This window comes from Nerophis lumbriciformis, linkage group LG25 (genome assembly GCF_033978685.3).
Source record: "Nerophis lumbriciformis linkage group LG25, RoL_Nlum_v2.1, whole genome shotgun sequence".
NCBI lineage: Eukaryota > Metazoa > Chordata > Actinopteri > Syngnathiformes > Syngnathidae > Nerophis > Nerophis lumbriciformis.
The window spans coordinates 22,366,757-22,389,150 of NC_084572.2; the positions used below are offsets into that span (position 1 = coordinate 22,366,757).

Below are 22,394 nucleotides of genomic sequence, written 5' to 3' on the forward strand. Positions count from 1 at the left end.
CTAAGCAGGTTTTATGTTAGAGTGTTTTACTTATTTTAAGTGTTTTGGTCCTAAATTATCTCAGTAAGATATTACAGCTTATAGATGAGATTTTATGACCTATATTGAGTAAAACATGCTTGAAACTAGAATATCAACTGATGCAAAGCTGTGTCATTAACACTCACAAGTATAAAACTACTTTTTTAAAGTAATCATTTCTTATTTAAAGCAAGAAATAAAAAATCATGACTTTGACACAATTGTGTCTCATAATTAAAACAGATGACAGCCAAATGGACTTTGCTGTTTTATTGAAACAATAGAAAATACGTACTCATATAGTAGTACAGTTGGCACAGTACAGTAAACTGACAGTTAATATTTAAACATGTGACATTTCAAACCATTTTGAACAGAAATAGTTCATGCACAATCAGATAAATTCTTCAAAATTACAATCTAAAAAACAAATTGCGCACTAATTGAGTGAAAGAGCACGCACTTGGCGCGATGATGTCATGTTATCGATGGGAAAGTGCCTTTTTTAGACAATATGATTTGCCTGAGCGGCTCGTAGACCCCGAGAGTAACAAGCGGTTGCCTTGTTGCCTTTCCATTAAGAAAAATAAACTATTTTTTTGTATAAGTTTGCTGGTTTCAAGAAATGTAATGCCGAGCGCATATCATTATGTCAAGATAATGGCACTAGCATTTACTTAATTTAAGAATATTTTTCAACATATTGAGAAAAGAGATCTCATATTTGTTTTTTCTATCAAGAAAAGTGCACTTGTTATTAGTGAGAATATAATTATTTTAAGGTATTTTAGGGTTCGCTGAGGTTAGATCATTTTACTTGTTTTGGAAAGTCTTGACGAGCCAAATTGTCTTGTTCTATTGGCAGATAATTTTGCTTAGTTCAAGTAAAATACCCCTAATTTTTGTATTTTTTTTCCTTGTTTTTGAACACTGACTTTTTGCAGTGCAAGGAATGAACATTATTGTCTTTTTCATAAAAAAATGAAAAATATTTTGTTACTTTATTCATCGCGTGAAGAAGCAATTGTGGCTCGATGGAGTGAACTACTTTGCAGCAACTAGTATGTGGTTAGAAGAACAACACCACGTTGCTGCAGTTCCGGGCAGAATTATTCAGCCGAATACAACACTGGTATGGAAACAGGAGTTCAGAACATAGAAGGGGATTTTCCAATCCTTTGTTTGCAACCCTTTACACAGATGAATAATTAATATAGTGTGCGAAAAGTAAAAAGAAAGCAATATTAAATATACATAGGTATACATTTATATATCGTGTTTTTTATACAGTAGTGGTAGGAAACAAGTTATGCCCATACCCAAATATGCTAGTATCAGCAGTGTTGGGAGTTAGAACGCCATTATTGTTTTGCAGTGTCAAGTAATTAGGAATTCCTCGGGGTGTCCCGAACCTATATTGAAATAATATATCAGCAAAAAATGTATATATATTGGATTGTATTGGCTTGCGTCTAAAATCTACCATACAAGCAGTCACTTTGCCAGTTAACAGCTGATTGTCCCCCAATTGTCATGATCTCTCATCATTATTAGTTTTTGTTTTTTTGTTTTATTTCCTGTTCAGCTCTTTTATTTTTGTTACATTTTCTGTTTTCCTTTTTTTTTTTTGCTTCGACTTCTGTCTGAGCACTGGCTCCCACACCTGTCCCTGATTGTCAATCAGGATGCTTTTTATGCTATCCCTGGACAAAACTGGATTATTGTGCTTTGTTCTTTGCTGCATAGCGTTCCATATGCTTCTTTTGCACTTCCCTGGTGCACCAGTTTTGTTTTTGCAATTAAATAAATGTTTGCTTGCACTTTGCCTGCGGTCGCTGCATCCCGGGGTCCAGACCAACAGCACCGAAACGTAACTCCAATAAACACAAAAGGTCGGTCTTTTCCTGTATCTTAGTGAAGTCATTCACAAAAGTTAAATGTGGTAGGTAATAGGCCACTAGGAGTTAGCAGCTACACAACAGCTAAGCACATAATAGCACACAAGCTACACATTCGTAATAAGTATCCTAATCTAAACAATATCACAGTCTAAAAAAATGTTTATCAATATAAACAAGTATCAAATAATTATAGTTGCTTATTACACATACAAAGTCTCTAAGGCACCAGCATATTAGGAAGTATCCAGTAACAAACGTGTCCGCATCATGCAACCTACAGCATAAGACAATTCCAAATGGTTCATAATAAACATGTATATTTCACACTACAAAATGATAAAAGTATGTTTACTTCCTCCTGATATCGTATCTGATCAATACAGGTATTATACAATACAGGCTCCAATATTGGTATTGTATCGAAAGTAAAAACGTTGTGTTGGGAGACCTTTAGTAAATTATTATTTTAAACGTTACAACTAGTGTTGTCCCGATACCAATATTTTGGTACCGGTACCAAAATTATTTTGATACTTTTTGGTACTTTTTGATACTTTTCTAAGTAAAGGGGACCACAAAAAATTGCATTATTGGCTTTATTTTAACAAAAAATCTTAGGGTACATTAAACATATGTTTCTTATTGCAAGTTTGTCCTTAAATAAAATAGTGAACATACAAGACAACTTGTCTTTTATTAGTAAGTAAGCAAACAAAGGCTCCTAATTTAGCTGCTGACGTATGCAGTAACATATTGTGTCATTTTCCATTCTATTATTTTGTCAACATTATTAAGGACAAGTGGTAGAAAATGAATTATTAATCTACTTGTTCATTTACCGTATTTTTTGGAGTTTAAGTCGCTCCGTAGTATAAGTCAAAACCGGCCGAAAATGCATAATAAAGAAGGAAAAAATCATATATAAGTCGCATTTTGGGGGGAAATGTATTTGATAAAACCCAACACCAAGAATAGACATTTGAAAGGCAATTTAAAATAAATAAAGAATAGTGAACAACAGGCTGAATAAGTGTACGTTATATGAGGCATAAATAACCAACTGAGAACTTGCCTGGTATGTTAACGTAACATATTATGGTAAGAGTCATTCAAATAACTATAACATATAGAACATGCTATACGTTTACCAAACAATCTGTCAATCCTAACCGCTAAATCCCATGAAATCTTATACGTCTAGTCTCTTACGTGAATGAGCTAAATAATATTATTTGATATTTTACGCTAATGTGTTAATAATTTCACACATAAGTCGCTCCTGAGTATAAGTCGCACCCCCAGCCAAACTACGGAAAAAACTGCGACTTATAGTCCGAAAAATACGGTACTGTTAATATCTACTTACTTTCTCTTTTAATATGTTCTATCTACACTTCTGTTAAAATGTAATAATCACTTATTCTTCTGTTGGTCCGGTACTTTTCAGAGGCGGTATACTAATGATTCATTAGTATAGCGGTACTATACTAATACCGGTATACTTATAGTAAAACGTGTCACATTAATATTGTAGCGTTCCGACAGAGTCCAGACGTCTGATACTCTTTTTTTCCCCAACTTTACTCTGACCTTAACACGTCAACAAAAGTGCAAAGTTCCAACAAATTGCCCGCCATCTCTCGACACCAACGCAACACTTACCCATTCTCCACCAGTCCCTTTCACACAGAGTGCATTCTGGGACATGGGAACACTAAGCATCAACGCAAAACACAACAGGCCGTTGCATTATGCTCTGACATTTGAAGGTTTTTTTTGTTTGTTTTGTTTTTAAAGTAACCCAATAATGACTTTCCCTGGTAACTAATTGCATTTGTAATGGAGTAATTATGTTACTAATTCAACTATGCTTTTGGGAAAGTAACTACAGTGTAGCAAATGACTTCTTTTAAGTAGGTGAATTCTCTCCTTTTTGAAGTTTACACAGGCAGCCCTGTTTAATCAAAATGTTCCGAATCCAACAAATCAAATTAAATTCCAAGCCCACATACCTTGGAGTGAAAGTGACAACTCAGCGAGAATGCAGGCAGTGAGCAGCCTTGTAAGCTTCATCATTGGTCCTCTGCGAAACAGAACATTGGGTGAAAAATACAAACCCCGTTTCCATATGAGTTGGGAAATTGTGTTAGATGTAAATATAAACGGAATACAATGATTTGCAAATCCTTTTCAACCCTTATTCAATTGAATATGCAACAAAGACAACATATTTGATGTTCAAACTGATAAACATTTTTTTTTTTGCCAATAATCATTAACTTTAGAATTTGATGCCAGCAACACGTGACAAAGAAGTTGGGAAAGGTGGCAATAAATACTGATAAAGTTGAGGAATGCTCATCAAACACTTATTTGGAACATCCCACAGGTGAACAGGCAAATTGGGAACAGGTGGGTGCCATGATTGGGTATAAAAGTAGATTCCATGAAATGCTCAGTCATTCACAAACAAGGATGGGGCGAGGGTCACCACTTTGTCAACAAATGCGTGAGAAAATTGTTGAACAGTTTAAGAAAAAACTTTCTTAACCAGCTATTGCAAGAAATTTAGGGATTTCACCATCTACGGTCCGTAATATCATCAAAGGGTTCAGAGAATCTGGAGAAATCACTGCACGTAAGCAGCTAAACCCGTGACCTTCGATCCCTCAGGCTGTACTGCATCAACAAGCGACATCAGTGTGTAAAGGATATCACCACATGGGCTCAGGAACACTTCAGAAACCCACTGTCAGTAACTACAGTTGGCCGCTACATCTGTAAGTGCAAGTTAAAACTCTCCTATGCAAGGCGAAAACGGTTTATCAACAACACCCAGAAACGCCGTCGGCTTCACTGGGCATGAGCTCATCTAAGATGGACTGATACAAAGTGGAAAAGTGTTCTGTGGTCTGACGAGTCCACATTTCAAATTGTTTTTGGAAACTGTAGACGTTGTGTCCTCCAAACCAAAGAGGAAAAGAACCATCCGGATTGTTATAGGCGCAAAGTTGAAAAGCCAGCATCTGTGATGGTATGGGGGTGTATAAGTGCCCAAGACATGGGTAACTTACACATCTGTGAAGGCGCCATTAATGCTGAAAGGTACATACAGGTTTTGGAGCAACATATGTTGCCATCAAAGCAACGTTACCATGGTCGTTCCTGCTTATTTCAGCAAGACAATGCCAAGCCACGTGTTACATCAACGTGGCTTCATTGTAAAAGAGTGCGGGTACTAGACTGGCCTGTCTGTAGTCCAGACCTGTCTCCCATTGAAAATGTGTGGCGCATTATGAAGCCTAAAATACCACAACGGAGACCCCTGGACTGTTGAATAACTTAAGCTGTACATCAAGCAAGAATGGGAAAGAATTCCACCTGAGAAGCTTACAAAATGTGTCTCCTCAGTTCCCAAACGTTTACTGAGTGTTGTTAAAAGGAAAGGCCATGTAACACAGTGGTGAACATGCCCTTTCCCAACTACTTTGGCACGTGTTATAGCCATGAAATTCTAAGTTATTTATTATTTGCAAAAAAAAAAAAAGTTTATGAGTTTGAACATCAAATATCTTGTCTTTGTAGTGCATTCAATTGAATATGGGTTGAAAATGATTTGCAAATCATTGTATTCTGTTTATATTTACATCTAACACAATTTCCCAACTCATATGGAAACGGGGTTTGTAAGAACACGAAGCAAAGTCGAAGAAGAAAAATGTGTCGCTCGTTTAAAGAGCCACACATTTTAGAAAGCCACACATAATAATAATAATAATAATAATAATAATAATAACTGACCTTTCAGTGTTTTTCAGATGACTGTCGGGTTCTCTGGGTTTTTTTGGACTCTGCCTTTCCCACCGCTCCCTGTGCAAAGAATGTTAAAGATTAACGTTATAAAGAAAAAACAAGCGTGTCGTGACTAGTGAAGGAGTGTCCTGGAAGCCAAACAACGAGGGTAATTAAGGCAGCGTAGTGTTTGGATGTGCTCGGAAAAGTGTAAAGTCCAAAGGCTTTTGATGAGGCAGTGACACATCCCATAAAAGACTTCTTTGTAAGAATGCTTTCGGTTCAGTGGAACAAGCTCCTTGTTTGCTTGTGTCATCAGCTAACTTGATTTTGCTCAAGAGCTCCCCCTGCAGTTGTGAAATTAATGATGGTAACTTGCGTGCTAATTGCTAGTTGACAACACGCTAATTGGTAGCTATCCTAAATACGAAAAATATTGGGGAACATATTCTAAGTAACACAGACTTAATTTAGAGTTATTTGGACACTAGGGGAACATATAAGGGTTAGGGTTACTAAAAAGCAATAATTCTGAGGTTATTGAGGGAAGACTTACATATACACATACTGTACATATACATTCACTGTACAAACATACATATACACATACATATACATTCACTGTACAAACATACATATACACATACATGTACATATACATTCATTGTACAAACATACATATACACATACTGTACATATACATTCACTGTACAAACATACATATACACATACATGTACACATACATTCACTGTACAAACATACATATACACATACATATACATTCACTGTACAAACATACATATACATTCACTGTACAAACATACATATACACATACATGTACATATACATTCACTGTACAAACATACATATACACATAATGTACATATACATTCACTGTACAAACATACATATACACATACATATACATTCACTGTACAAACATACATATACACATACATGTACATATACATTCATTGTACAAACATACATATACACATACTGTACATATACATTCACTGTACAAACATACATATACACATACATGTACACATACATTCACTGTACAAACATACATATACACATACATATACATTCACTGTACAAACATACATATACATTCACTGTACAAACATACATATACACATACATGTACATATACATTCACTGTACAAACATACATATACACATACTGTACATATACATTCACTGTACAAACATACATATACACATACATATACATTCACTGTACAAACATACATATACACATACATGTACATATACATTCATTGTACAAACATACATATACACATACTGTACATATACATTCACTGTACAAACATACATATACACATACATGTACACATACATTCACTGTACAAACATACATATACACATACATATACATTCACTGTACAAACATACATATACATTCACTGTACAAACATACATATACACATACATGTACACATACATTCACTGTACAAACATACATATACACATACTGTACATATACATTCACTGTACAAACATACATATACATTCACTGTACAAACATACATATACACATACATGTACATATACATTCACTGTACAAACATACATATACACATACATGTACATATACATTCACTGTACAAACATACATATACACATACATGTACGTATACATTCACTGTACAAACATACATATACACATACATATACATTCACTGTACAAACATACATATACACATACATATACATTCACTGTACAAACATACATATACACATACATATACATTCACTGTACAAACATACATATACACATACTGTACATATACATTCACTGTACAAACATACATATACACATACTGTACATGTACATATACATTCACTGTACAAACATACATATACACATTCTGTACATATACATTCACTGTGCTAACATACATATACACATACTGTACATATACAAGTACATATACTGTACATACATACACTCATGCTTATAATCACGTTTCATCAAACTTAAATTAACGTTGTTACCCTAGGGCAGGGGTTGGCAACCCAAAATGTTGAAAGAGCCATATTGGACCAAAAACACACAAAAAAATCTGTCTGGAGCTGCAACAAATTAAAAGCCTTATACAAGTGTTATAATGAAGGCAACACATGATGTAATTGTCTATATTAGATGTATTAGCCTACTATCAAAGGCTGATGCAAATCTTCGTTGACAGAAATGTTGTATTTTCATATTTATTCAACATATTTTTACAACATTGGAAATCATTAGTAAAATTGAGGCTTCTCACAGGATGAGATAATTCCTGGAAATGACTGGCTCAGAATGGCCAAATGTATAGATGTGTGTGTCCAAGTTAAAGGAAACGGCAGGCTGTCTTCTTCTAATGGATTTATTACAATCTTTGCAAGCTTGATAATGTTTGCTGTGGTCTGGAACAACATGGCACACAAACAACTATGAGAAATGCAGCCAATATTACATACAGACAATGTGTCATGAGATATGCAAATATAAATGAAATACACCGAGGACATAAGTGAAGGAAATTAAATATGCTCAAATATCAGGCATAATGATGCAATATGTACATACAGTTAGCCTAAATAGCATGTTAGCATCGATTAGCTTGCAGTCATGGATTAACCAAATATGCCTGATAAGCACTCCAGCAAATCTGTAAAATCAACAAAGCTCACCTTTGTGCATTCACGCACCGCATAAAACACGTTTTTCTGTGGCAACATCGGAGAAAGTTGTACATGTAAACAAACTACGATGAGTTCGGATCGCTGAAATTAGTAGGACAAAACGGTGCTTTCCAAATCCTCTCATCAGTGAAGCATGTTTAATATAAACAGTGGGATTTCTAACAATTAGGAAGGTTTGTGTCATGTTTGTTCTCCCCTACAGAAAATATGTTAAAACAAAAAATATATTTTTCTTTTTCCATTTTCCTTTTTCACACATCTCTGAAAGAGCTCCAGTGAGCCACTAGGGCGGCGCTAAAGAGCCGCATGCGGCTCTAGAGCCGCGGGTTGCTGACCCCCGCCCTAGAGTAAACTGGATAACACATGGCACACTGACAAAGCTTAACCTATTGTTACTATAACAATCTACAAGGTTAAGGTATAGGTTGCTTCTCTTTCTTCCCCTCCATTTATCTGCTTTCTTTTGTATCTCTAGTTATCATTACATATATGTATTGTTGCATTTGAACAACTGTATTTTTGATAATAAAGGTAATTATTGTTATTATTCATTATCAATAGGGCTATTTCTATTGGTATTTGTATTGCTCCATTTGTAGTGTAATAATGCGCATTGTAATTTCTGTATTATTATTTATTTCGCTAACTGCTTCTTTGCTATCACTTTTACCATCATATTTGTACATATCCTATTCGCTAATGTTGCTCTATTGTTGTTATTGTTGTGTTTGCCGTTGTAGTTTTTGTCTCTCTGTCTTATCCCCCTCCCACCCCACAATTTCCCCCTCTGTCTGTCATGATCCGTATCCGGATCATGTTTTTGTTATGTTCTGTTAGTTTTAGACTCCATAGTTCCTGTTTTAGTGCACCCTTGTTTGTTTTAGTTACCATGGCGACTTATTATTTTCACCTGTCTCTGGTGTTCAGACCACGCACCTGTTTCTAATCAAGAGACTATTTAAACCGCCTCTGCCAGTCAGTTGGCCTGGCGTCATTGCTTGTTTCATGCGATACCATAGTTCATGCTGCTCGTTTTCATGTCCGATTCCAAGTTTATGCTAGTTGTTCGATTCATGCTGTTTCATGCCACAGTAAGTCTTATTTGTTCCATGCCATAGTCCATGTTAAGTGTGTAGCTTCTATGTTTCCTGCGTTAAGTTTTTTGTGTTCGTTAAGCTTCTCGTGTGAACGGCACACTTTTCTTTTGTTTGGTTCCGGTCTTTGTGTGTAGGGTTAATTGAGAAAATAAATATGTTCCTACCTGCAAGCCTTGTCCAGAATAGTCCATTTGCATCCTGGGAGAACAAACCTCGCAGTAAGTTGCGACCCCCCCCCCCGTTATGACACTGTCTTCCTCTTTTTCTCTTTCTATCCCCTCCTGCTCTGGCCCGGCTGCACCAAATAATAATATAAATTAATTTAATAAAGTCAAATACACATAAGGCAACAAGAGAAGTATCCCACACTTCTCTTTTGTAAAGTAAATTTGTACAGCCGATATGGGCATCCACATCAACTACCGTATTTTTCGGACTATAAGTCGCAGTTTTTTTCATAGTTTGGCCGGGCTCCAGTGCGATTTATATATGTTTTTGTACTTCTTTATTATGCATTTTCGGCAGGTGCGACTTATTCTCCGGTGCGACTTATACACTATACAATATATGATTTGCCTGAGAAGCTGGACAGGACAAAAAAAAAAAATTGAGGGAAGACTCTTAGTTAATGGCTTACTGGTTGTATAATAAGGCCAATAATGACTAATTAAGAGCCAATACGTTACTAATTTGCATGTTAATAAGCAACTAATTAATGGTGAATATGTTCCCCATACTAAAGTGTTACCAAATATTGTGTTATCATAACTAAATGAAGATTAATCACATCTGGGTTTAGGCTTAACCCGGAAGACACAGGCACTGTTACATGGAGATTCGGCCAGTTTTGCTTCAAAACAGAACTTTGGATAAAACTGTTGGTGTTTAAGCGACCAACGTTCTTATCATCGGCGCACATCAAAATTAAAATGCCATCTTAAAGCCAAACACGTACTCAAGGTAGGCGCCGCCAGCATGAATGCTACATCGACAACAAGCAGAGAACGCTGCACTGGCAGAGTTTACCTGCGTCAATGTTCTATTCCGTGTACCTTGAACAGTTTCTTAAAGTGGATCATTTAGTACATTGTGATTTTGAGGAAAAAAAACCTAATCGCGATTTTTTTTTTCTCCAAGATTGCGATTCGATTTGCGATTTTATATTTTATACAAAAAGCACAAAACTGCAAAAATAATGAGTGAAGGAATAGTTTTTGTTTAGTTTATTATTTCTTCGGTCAATGGTCAACAAAATAAACAAACAATTTTACATAAACAAAAAGATGTACATTCATAAACAAACAGTTGTACATACATAAAAAATTTAAAAACAAATGTTGCAGACCGAAAGTGTTTAGGCTGAAGTTGAACACTTATTGCGCCTAACCCTATAAAAAAAGTCAAGTACAAGATGAGCTTCCAAAAAATATGAAATTTCCTTTTCACAACACATTATAAATACACATTGTACACAACATAAATACTGTTCAATTATATACACAGTAAAGGCATGTGAAATATCCTTGTACACATGTTTGCACCAATTATATACTATATACAAACAATTATACTTCCATTATATTTATATCCCACATTTAGTTTTCAATTAACATTGATCATAGTATTAACTACTGTGTTGATTCAAGAGTGATATATTTTTACAAGACATTGGTCTTAAAGTGTTTTTTTTAAATGTGTGAATGCAACTGGAACATTTTAAGGAATCATCCAAGCTGTTCCACAGTTGAACCCCACTGACAGAAACACATCTACTTTTTAAGCTCGTTCTTATGTCATACTTGCCAACCTTGAGACCTCCGATTTCGGGAGGTGGGGGCGTGGTCAGGGGTGGAGCGGGGCGTGGTTGAGGGCGTGGTTAAGAGGGGAGGAGTATATTGACAGCTAGAATTCACCAAGTCAAGTATTTCATACATATACAGTATATATATATATATATATATAGATAGATAGATATCTACATCCTGAAAATATGCAAACAAAACTGTGTTTAGATAATTGATACTTCAAACTTGCATAAATAAATATTAAGGAATATAACATAATTTGGCTTCTGAGAGTTTCAAAATGTAATGAATAAAATGCTAAAGTTGTTTATAAACAAGCAATTATTTTAATAATTAAATATGGTCATTTTAAATGAATTATTATGATAATTTAAAATCAATTATTTCAAATATGTTTATTTTAATGTATAATTCTATGGCTGGATGTTATAAGGAGTCAGGAAAAAATACAATTAATTTTGATGTTTTTAGCAAAATATAGTAAACATGTATTTAGTTGTTTTTTTTGTAAATTATTAATTATATTTATTTTTAGGTAAGATAAACATAATAACACAATTTATCTCTAGTCTGGATGATTTAGTTCTTGTCACCCTGTTGTCCTCCCGTCATGAAAAAGGCTGTCCTCTCTCAGGTCCGCATGGAGCTGGAGGGGGCGTGGCTTCCAGCTCCGGCTGAAAATCGGGAGATTTTCGGGAGAATATTTGTCCCGGGAGGTTTTCGGGAGAGGCGCTGAATTTCGGGAGTCTCCCGGAAAATTCGGGAGGGTTGGCAAGTATGTCTTATGTTTGCTTTCTGAAAGACAGCTGAACCTCTTGAGGTCATAGGGACTCTCCCTAGGTTTGAACCTCTCCTGTAGACACGTTACTTTTAGACTGGCAATAAACAAATTATTGTCTCTTATATGACTTTCTTTGTTCGGTTTGTACTTCATGGAGTTTTGCATTTGTTTTTTTTGTGTTTTTTTTGTTTATTTTCATTATATTTGGATGTATTTGTTTGGTTTGTATGCTTATGAATCTGGGCTATCCATTAAGTAAGACTACTTATTATGTTGAAGGGGGAAGGACATATAAGATTTTCTTCATCCTGTTCCTTCTCAAGCATAGGTGTGTAAATATGAGTTTAGTTGCGAAAGTTTAGTCGTCTATTGATCAAAAATGAAGGAGATAAATAAAAAATGAATGAAAAAATAAATAAAAGGTGCCACACATTAGAATGATATGCAATAATTTACTTTGGCTTTATGCAGACAGACTTAGAGCTTTTTTCTACATCATGCTCTTTAACTGAAGAAATATTCGATTAAAACTATACAGCGCTTATAATGTAATGTAATCATAATATATAATAATGCAAGTAATCATTTAAAATGATACAAACTTGTATTTCTCTTTACTGTGGATCCTAAATAAATAAACAAAAAAATTAACTATTTTCTGTTAGCAAAAAATTTATCTAAATCAGGGGTGTCAAACATACGGCCCGCGGGCAGGGTCTGGCCCGCAAACCAGTTCTGTCCGGTATGAAAATGAGCTGACATTTTTGAATGAAAGAAACTGTGTGCACTGGATGTCGCAATATCAATCAATCAATCAATGTTTACTTATATAGGCCTAAATCACAAGTGTCTCAAAGGGCTGCACAAGCCACATCGACATCCTCGGTTCAGAGCCCACATAAGGGCAAGGAAAACTCAAAACCCAGTGGGACGTCGATGTGAATGACTATGAGAAACCTTGGAGAGGACCGCAGATGTGGGTGACCCCCCCCCACCCCCTCCCCCGCCCCCCGCCCTCTTGGGGAAACCGGATGCAATGGACGTCGAGTGGGTCTAGCATAATATTAATAATAATTGCAATAGCAATTATTTGTATCTTTGTAGATGATGCTACACATGTACAGAATTAATCACATGGTGTTAGCACTACGGTTGAGGAAAATGAGTAAACTACATAAATACCATCCTGTAATTTGATTTTGATATACTTTTTTTTATCTTGATAGATTACAAAATAACACCAATTAGAGCATTTTAAAACTCTGCCAGACTCAATTCCACCTACCGGTATTTGACCCATGAACATTATTACATCATTTATTCGGAACGTATAAATAACAACAAACGAAGATAGAATACTATTAACCGCAACATGTAAGTGTAAAAAACAACAACATTATGATTTGTACATTTTCAGAATATTTTTAAACAAAGAAAACAATCTGAAGTTGTCTATTTTTAGGTTATCATGCCATGATTTTACCAGTTTGGCCCACTTGGGAGTAGATTTTTCTCCATGTGGCCCCCAAACTAAAATGAGTTTGAGACCCCCAACCTAAATAGATATCGCACATCTTAAAGTGCATTTGTTTTGCCAGAGGGGAAAATTAGGTCTTTTTGTCCAGTGCTATCACATTATCTCGGCGGCACTTTCGCTCATTCGTCCATGTTGATGGGCTCATATTGAAGCTGAAATATTCCCACAACAGGACCTTTGGCTTTTTAATCTTATTTTTTTCCTCCACACACACACACACACACACACATGCACACACACACACATTCTTGTATTTGTTACCTTCTTGGGACCTCTGAAAAAAATGCCTGCCTCTTTAGGACCACCCTTTCTAGATACATAAAGATTTGTATTTACAACATTAATATTATATACGGTACATACTATGCAAATATATAAAAAGGTAAGCTGTTAGTTCTTTTTTTTGTTGTTGAATTTTTTGTTTGTAATTGGTTTTTAATCTTCATTATTTACTTCAAGTTATTACGGTATGTGTCAATATACATATTTATTTATTTGTTTTTTTAATGTTGGCCAAAGGGGGTGCATTTAAATTTCTTACACACACTTGTTATTACATATGTTGGCCAGAGGGGGAGCACTTCACATTTTTACACACACTTGTTATTTCATATGTTAAAACCGACAAAAAAATCCCTCCTTTTTGGGACCACCCTAAATTTGATAGATTTCACCACCAGGGGTGCAAATGAGACATTCTCTATTAGATGCAATGGTTTTCCTAATTGTGAACGTGATTTATGTCCTAACTTGTTGGATGGTACTTTTCCTTGTTGATGTCTCAAGAAGGGTAGAAATACAAGAACACACACACACACATACACACACACACACACACACACACACACACACACGCACGCACACACAGGTATCTTGAGATTGAACATACAATCTATTAAATAGCTAACATGTTAAGAATTAATCAATGATACAATTCTACACATTGAGTCTATTAGAATGCTAAAACTGCCAGGAGTTAATCAATAGTCGATATACCAGTGTGCAACTTTTTAAACATCACACAATGCTTTTCTTTTCGAGGAAATTAGATTTTGTTGTTTGTTTTCATTGCTGCTATATTAACTGTTTTTTAATACTTAAACAATGTTAATTGTTTTTTTTTAGCACTTTGCCTTTCCTTTCTTTAAAATGACAACATTTTGTTAGTCATTAAAATTTTTGTACCAACTGAATGAGCAGCATAATTACAGTATAAATACATATTTATGAATGAATTGGTCATCTTTGTTGTTCGTAAGCACATTCCTAAAATAACAAGCTGCATTTAGAAGTCGATGGGGAAAATTAGAGCCATTAAATATGTGTACGCTATATTATCTGCAGTGACGTGCGGTCACTGGAGCCATCATGGAAAGAAAAAAAATGTAAAAAGAAAAAAAATCAATTATATTGTTATATTATTCAGTGATTATACTAAAGTTATTTTCCATTTAACTTCACTAGTTTTAGATTATTTTTATTCAAAATCGCTGAATTTTCACATTTGCCGTTCAAATACTGAGAAGAGACGGTGCGGTGATCAGCAGGCAGTTGAGGCACGTCACTCAGTTGTGCCTCAACATGGATTGCGGACTCGGCTAACTGCTGGCCTGCTGTGCAGTGAGACCATATTGCTATATTAATTATATTATACATTTCCATAGTTTAGTTAGCTGAGGTATATAATGTACAGTGTATTTTGTCAACAACTGTATGTGTGTAACATATTTCTTGTGCTGAGCAATCATAAAACTGCTGCGAAGACGCACTGGCTGAGGCTCGCGTAATCCCGCCTCCCCCGATGGGAGCGCCACACCAACCAAAGCCCACACCCAAACCCTCCATGTGCAAGCCCGAATCCACCCAAAAAAAGTCACTTAACAAGAAGCCAAAAAGTGCAAAAACAACAATGCTCGCGCCGGAGGAGCCGTGAACGACTGCAGGGACACAACATTAGGTACACCTGCAGACTGCAGCACAAATTTCATATTTCATTCATTCACAACTCCTCCAACACGAACACCACTGTTCCCGCACTTATAAGTAAAGGTAAGACCATAATAACGTTTTTTTTAGTTAAATGTGCTTTTTTTGTGCTACAGTTTGTATGTGTAAAGTTAAAGTTAAGTTAAAGTACCAATGATTGTCACACACACACTAGGTGTAATGAAATTTGTCCTCTGCATTTGACCCATCCATTGTTCACCCCCTGGGAGGTGAGGGGAGCAGTGGGCAGCAGCGGCGCCGCGCCCGGAAATCATTTTTGGTGATTTAACCCCCAATTCCAACCCTTGATGCTGAGTGCCAAGCAGGGAAGAATGCTGGTATGAGCTTTTAAACATAACCCGTTAACTGCTGCCAATCAAATGGTGAATAAGATACTCTTTAGGGTTCATATGTTTGTAAATCTGACTGTGATGAAGTCAGTGCCTCACCAGCCATCAACCTCACCGCACGTCACTGATGATCTGATTAGTCGGCTAATCGCTTAGATCAGGGGTCCCCAAACTTTTTGACTCGGGGGCCGCATTGGGTTAAAAACAATTTGGCCGGGGGTCGGGCTGTGTATATGTACTATGTATATATATATATATATATATATATATATATATATATATATATCTATATATATAGATATATATATACTGCATATTCCGGGCAGCGTAAAGAACAAGCGGTAGAAAATGGATGGATGGAAGGATATATATATTTCTCGCGCACTAATTGACTTAAAGAGTCAATTGCGTTATCGATGGGAAAATGCATTTTTAGACAATATGATTTTCCTGAGCGGCTTGAAGACACCAAGAAGAACAAGCGGTAGAAAATGGATCAGAAAGGACAGATTTAAACAAATTATAATAAATAAATAAAAAATGGTCACAATTTTTTTAAACTTGGGACTTCCCGCGGCCCGGATTGTGGACGCGGCCCGCCAGCCGTAGTTTGGGGACCCCCTGGTTTAGATAATAGTTGACTAATCGACTATCAAAACAATCGTTAGTTACAGCCCTACTCGACATCCATTTCAGCCCATCATCCTTACATCTACCCGACATCTGCGGTTCCTTCTCAAAGGTTTCTTCTTTTCCCCCAGTCGGGGTTTTTAGAGTTTCTCCTTGCCCAGGTGTGGTTTTAGACCAGGAGATGTCCTTTGAGACACTTGTGATTTAAGGGCTGTATAAATACATTGTGATTGATGGATTGATAACCAACCAAAAATGCCACAACCCCCCTCAGTACCTCAACAGACCTCTGCTGTCATGAATTGTGTTTCCATAATTTCCTTAGGAGATAATAGTTTCAGACTCCCAACAATTCAAAGGTCTACAATCTCAGAGGTCCTTCTGTGCATGGTTCCTGTGTACCTACGCGCAATTACAGTGTCCCATCCAGCATCTTCCTCAGCTTTGCGGCGCCGCGGTTTTGTTTACGCGGCGTGTCAACGTTTATCCTGGACTTTAATTGCTGCAGGCACCAGATTACCCGTAATGCCGAGCATTATCTGTGGCTTTAGCGGGATTTACTGCAGGTCTGTTAAACTGCTGAAGTTGTCCAAAACCGGTTGAATGAACGTTGACACTAATCCTGTGGTCAGCTGAAGTGGCAGCTACGTTTCTATGGCGACTGGAGAGGTAAGGTGAGACCTCGGCGATCCTGGGAAAGGATGACAGAAGAATTATGTTCATATATATATATATATATATATATATATATATATATATATATATATATATATATATATATATATATATATATATATATATATATATATATATATATAGACACATCCCTCTCTTGTCTCATAAGAAGGTGACGGTCTATGAACCCTGTACACATTATTGAATTATTTACGGTTGGTGAGTCCTTTTATAGTCTGAATATTTCAGTCCCTTCATAAAACACATATGGAAACTAAAGTGGCACTCGGGGACGTTAAGTTCAAATATGTACAAAAGGTAACGAGGCCATGACTCAATGGGGTGTCAAACTCGTTTTAGCTCAGGGGCCGCATGGAGGAAACTCTATTACCAAGTGGGCCGGACTGGTAAAATAATGGCATGATCATTTAAAAATAAAGACAACTCCAGGTTGTTTTCTTGGTTTTACTTTTGGCCAAAAATAGAACAAGCACATTCTGAAAAACGTAGAAATCACAAATAATCGTCTGGACGAAACACTTTGAGTGTGTTGAAAATTCTGAGGAAATTGGTGTAGCTTTAAAAACACAATGAGCTTAGACTTGGTCTCAATGTATCTACAAAGCCAGGATTAAACTTTGCAAGTCACAGTCTTTCTGGGATTGAACAAAAAACACAACATTTAAACTCTTCTAGGTATCAAATACCTCCTTTGTCATGTCCAAGTGTCAATCCAGTGCATATTCAACAAACCGTAAGAAACGGAGGTAAAAACTATTCAAAAGTAGAGATGCCGATAAATGCTTTAAAATTTAATATCGGAAATTATCGGTATCGTTTTTTTATTATCGGTATCGTTTTTTTGTTGTTGTTTTTTAAATTCAATCAACATAAAAAACACAAGATACACTTACAATTGGTGCACCAACCCAAAAAACCTCCCACCCCATTCACACTCATTCACACAAAAGTGTTGTTTCTTTCTGTTATTAATATTCTGGTTGCTACATTATATATCAATATATATCAATACAGTCTGCAAGGGATACAGTCCGTAAGCACACATGATTGTGCGTGCTGCTGGTCCACTAATAGTACTAACAGTTAATTTGACTAATTTTCATTAATTACTAGTTTCTATGTAACTGTTTTTATATTGTTTTACTTTCTTTGTTATTCAAGAAAATGTTTTTAATTGATTTATCTTATTTTATTTTATAATTTTTTTTAAAAAGGACCTTATCTTCACCATACCTGGTTGTCCAAATTAGGCATAATAATGTGTTAATTCCACGACTGTATATATCGGTTGATATCGGTATCGGTAATAAAGAGTTGGACAATATCGGAATATCGGATATCGGCAAAAAAGCCATTATCGGACATCCCTATTCAAAAGGGTTAAGTTTTCTTGTTTTTGACAGAGACATTATGGGGGAGTAAGGGTTCCAAATGACCATGTGTTGGAAGAAGAAGACATAAAACGGCAGGTTTTAAGTTTCATGTGGGTCGAAGAGGAGGAGCCACAGTCCCCCTTTACTCTGTCCCTCTTGCTTGGCCCCGGTATAAACCGTTTGCTTGCCTAACAGAATTGCTATTGTGACATCCAGTGGACACATTTAGAACAGCAGTTTCTTTCATTAAAAAAAAATGCAGCTCATTTTAATACTTGGCAAAGTCATCAAGCGGGCCGGATAAAACCTGTTCGCAGGCCGTACGTTTGACACCCCTGGCCGACAGAGACATGTCAGATGTTTTCTTCATTCTTTTTTCTCCATCTAAGGTCTGTAATATCATTAAAAAGTTCAGAGAATCTGATTCTCTGTTACTGTATGTAACATTGAATGCCCGTGACCTTGGATCCCTCAGGCGGTACTGCATCAAAAACCAACATCAGTGTGTAAAGGATATCACCACATGGGCTCAGGAACACTACAGAAAACCACTGTCAGTACAGTTGGTCGCTACATCTGTAAGTGCAAGTTAAAACTCTACAATGCAAAGAGAAAACCATTTATCAACAACACCCAGAAAAGCTGCTGGCTTCGCTGGGCCCGAGCTCATTTAAGATGGACTGATGCAAAGTGGAAAAGTGTTCTGTGGTCGGATGAGTCCATATTTCAAATTCCATCCATCCATTTGCTATTGCTTATTCCCTTCGGGGTTGCGGGGGGGCGCTGGAGCCTATCTCAGCTACAATCGGGCGGAAGGCGGGGTACACCCTGGACAAGTCGCAGGACCATATTTCAAATTGTTTTTGGAAACTGTGGACGTCGTGTCCTCTGGAACAAAGAGGAAAAGAACCATCCAGACTGTTATAGGCGCAAAGTTCAAAAGCCAGCATCTGTGATGGTATGGGGGTGTATTAGTGCCCAAGGCATGGGTAACTTACACATCTGTGAACGCACCATTAATGCTGAAAGGTACATACAGGTTTTGGAGCAACATAATTTTCCATCCAAGCAACGTTATCATGGACGCCCCTGCTTATTTCAACAAGACAATGCCAAGCCACATTCTGCACGTGTTACAACAGTGTGGCTTCATAGTAAAAGAGTGTGTGTACTAGACTGGCCTGCCTGTAGTCCAGACCTGTCTCCCATTGAAACTGTGTGGAGCAATATGAAGCCTAAAATACGACAACGGAGACCCCGGACTGTTGAACAACTTAAGCTGTACATCAAGCAAGAATGGGAAATAATTCCACCTGAAAAGGTTAAAAAAATTGGTCTCCTCAGTTCCCAAACGTTTACCGAGTGTTGTTAAAAGGAAAGGCCATGTAACACAGTGGTAAAAATGCCCCTGCGCCAACTTTTTTGCAATGTGTTGCTGCCATTGAATTCTAAGTTCAAACATTAAATATCTTGTCTTTGCAGTCTATTCAATTGAATATAAGTTGAAAAGGATTTGCAAATCATTGTATTCTGTTTTTATTTACGAATTACACAACGTGCCAACTTCACTTGTTTTGGGTTTTGTAAATTTCTATCCTAAATATATAGAAGCTGCGATTGGGTTAGAGTTGGGGTTGCTCCATAATGTTAATTTTTTTCATCAGACTGATTAACATACTGTAATTTTCCCAAATAAAGTGTTAAAAAAAACCTTTAAAAAAATATTTTTTTAGGCCAACACTGCGCGCATAAGTCGTACATCTGCAGCCAAGAGGAGATTTTGTAACCTGTTTTGAAAAAAATTTATTATGATTTATACACCAAATAATACTGTATATATAATCATGTTGAATCAAGAATTGATTCTGAATCAAATCAAAGAAGCCGCTACCCTCAAAAAAAAAAACCTGCCCTTTAGCTTGACAGCTAATATCGGATGAGCTAGAATTGGATAAAAGTCAACAGAAGATTTAGGTCGGACAGAAATAGTCCATGTCGTTTATTTTAGGATCACACTAACACCGAACTTCTTGGCCAGAGTCCCAGCTCAGTCGATAAAGGAAGAAATAAAAAAAATCACAAAATTGCAATCCATCTCCAGTCAATGTGCGAGTTCCGTTCCTATAAAGGCAATATAAATTTGAGTTTTGTGTAATTTTGAACTTCTAATCTAAATCAACACCAAGTCCCTCACTCTCTGCACAGAACACATGGAAGGGACATTAAGTGCAGTAATAAGATGATTAAATACAAGCATGAAACGAAAAATCTCGTTTATGTCTGTGGTTGTCTTGCACACTGGACGAGGTATTGCAAGACGAGCTCATTGGAAGGACTAAGTCTCAATAATGAGACCACTACACCACTTCAATAGTTATATCACTATCTATTTTATAGAAGAACATTTCACAAAATCAAAAATACTGCCTTTGTCCTTGATGATGGTCACAACAGTCCGTGTATAGACTAAGCATGCAGACCTTGTGGTTGGAATTTCTCCACTTTTGAAGCATTTTACGATGTCTGATTTCACTTCACTGTAGACCTTCTTTCGACAAATGATGGTAGTGTGTCGTAACCGAACATGCTCCTCTGCTCGTTAACCCAGTAATGTCATGACATGCCCGTTAGAAAAATAAAAAATAAAATTGGGAACCGGTGCTTTTCAAACAGAGTATCGTACCGTATTTGATTCATTAGTACCGCGAACATATATTTAAACATATTGCTGGGTATTGTGGCCAAACAGCTCAATTTTTGTTTCATCTGACCACATAACTTTCCTCCAGAATGTCTTATCTTTGTCCATGTGATGTCAGATGAAACAAAAATGTTGCTGTTTGGCCACAATTCCCAGCAATATGTTTGGAGGAGAAAAAATGAGGCCTTTAATCCCAGGAACACCATTCCTACCGTCAAGCATGGTGGTGGTAGTATTATGCTCTGGGCTTGTTTTGCTGCCAATGGAACTGGTGCTTTACAGAGAGTAAATGGGACAATGAAAAAGGAGGATTACCTCCATATTCTTCAGGAGAACCTAAAATCATCAGCCCGGAGGTTGGGTCTTGAGCGCAGTTGGGTGTTCCAACAGGACAATGACCCCAAACACACATCAAAAGTGGTAAAGGAATGGCTAAATCAGGCTAGAATTAAGGTTTTAGAATGGCCTTCCCAAAGTCCTGACTTAAACATATGCTAAAGAAACAAGTCCATGTCTGAAAACCAACAAATTTAGCTGAACTGCACCAATTTTGTCAAAAAGGGGTGGTCAAAAATTCCACCAAAAGCGCCTTATTGCAGTGAAACTTGCCAAGGGACATGTAACCAAATATTAACATTGCTGTATGTATACTTTTGACCCAGCAGATTTGGTCACATTTTCAGTAGACCCATAATAAATTCATAAAAGAACCAAACTTCATGAATGTTTTTTGTGACCAACAAGTATGTGCTCCAATCACTCTATCACAAAAAAAATAAGAGTTTGAGAAATTATTGGAAACTCAAGACAGCCATGACATTATGTTCTTTACAAGTGTATTTAAACTTTTGACCACGACTGTACATACATATATATGTGTGTGTGTATATATATATATATATATATATATATATATATATATATATATATATATATATATATATATATATATATATACATATATATATATATATATATATATAGATACATTTATATGTGTATATATA

General features: G+C 36.3%; 1 protein-coding gene across 2 annotated transcripts in view; it reads right to left on the minus strand.

The window, feature by feature from the left end:
- LOC133621678 (uncharacterized) overlaps positions 1-22,394 on the minus strand; it is a 185,448-nt gene that overhangs the window by 143,460 nt on the left and 19,594 nt on the right. For both annotated transcript variants that reach the window (XR_009817688.1, XM_061983933.2), the window contains exons 2-3: positions 5,724-5,792; positions 3,935-4,005 (exon numbers count right to left, since the gene is read on the minus strand). Coding sequence is in view for 1 of the 2 variants with exons in the window: in XM_061983933.2 (XP_061839917.1) it covers positions 3,935-3,998 (64 nt within the window). In the remaining variant the exon portion in view is untranslated. The remainder of the gene's footprint in view (positions 1-3,934; positions 4,006-5,723; positions 5,793-22,394) is intronic.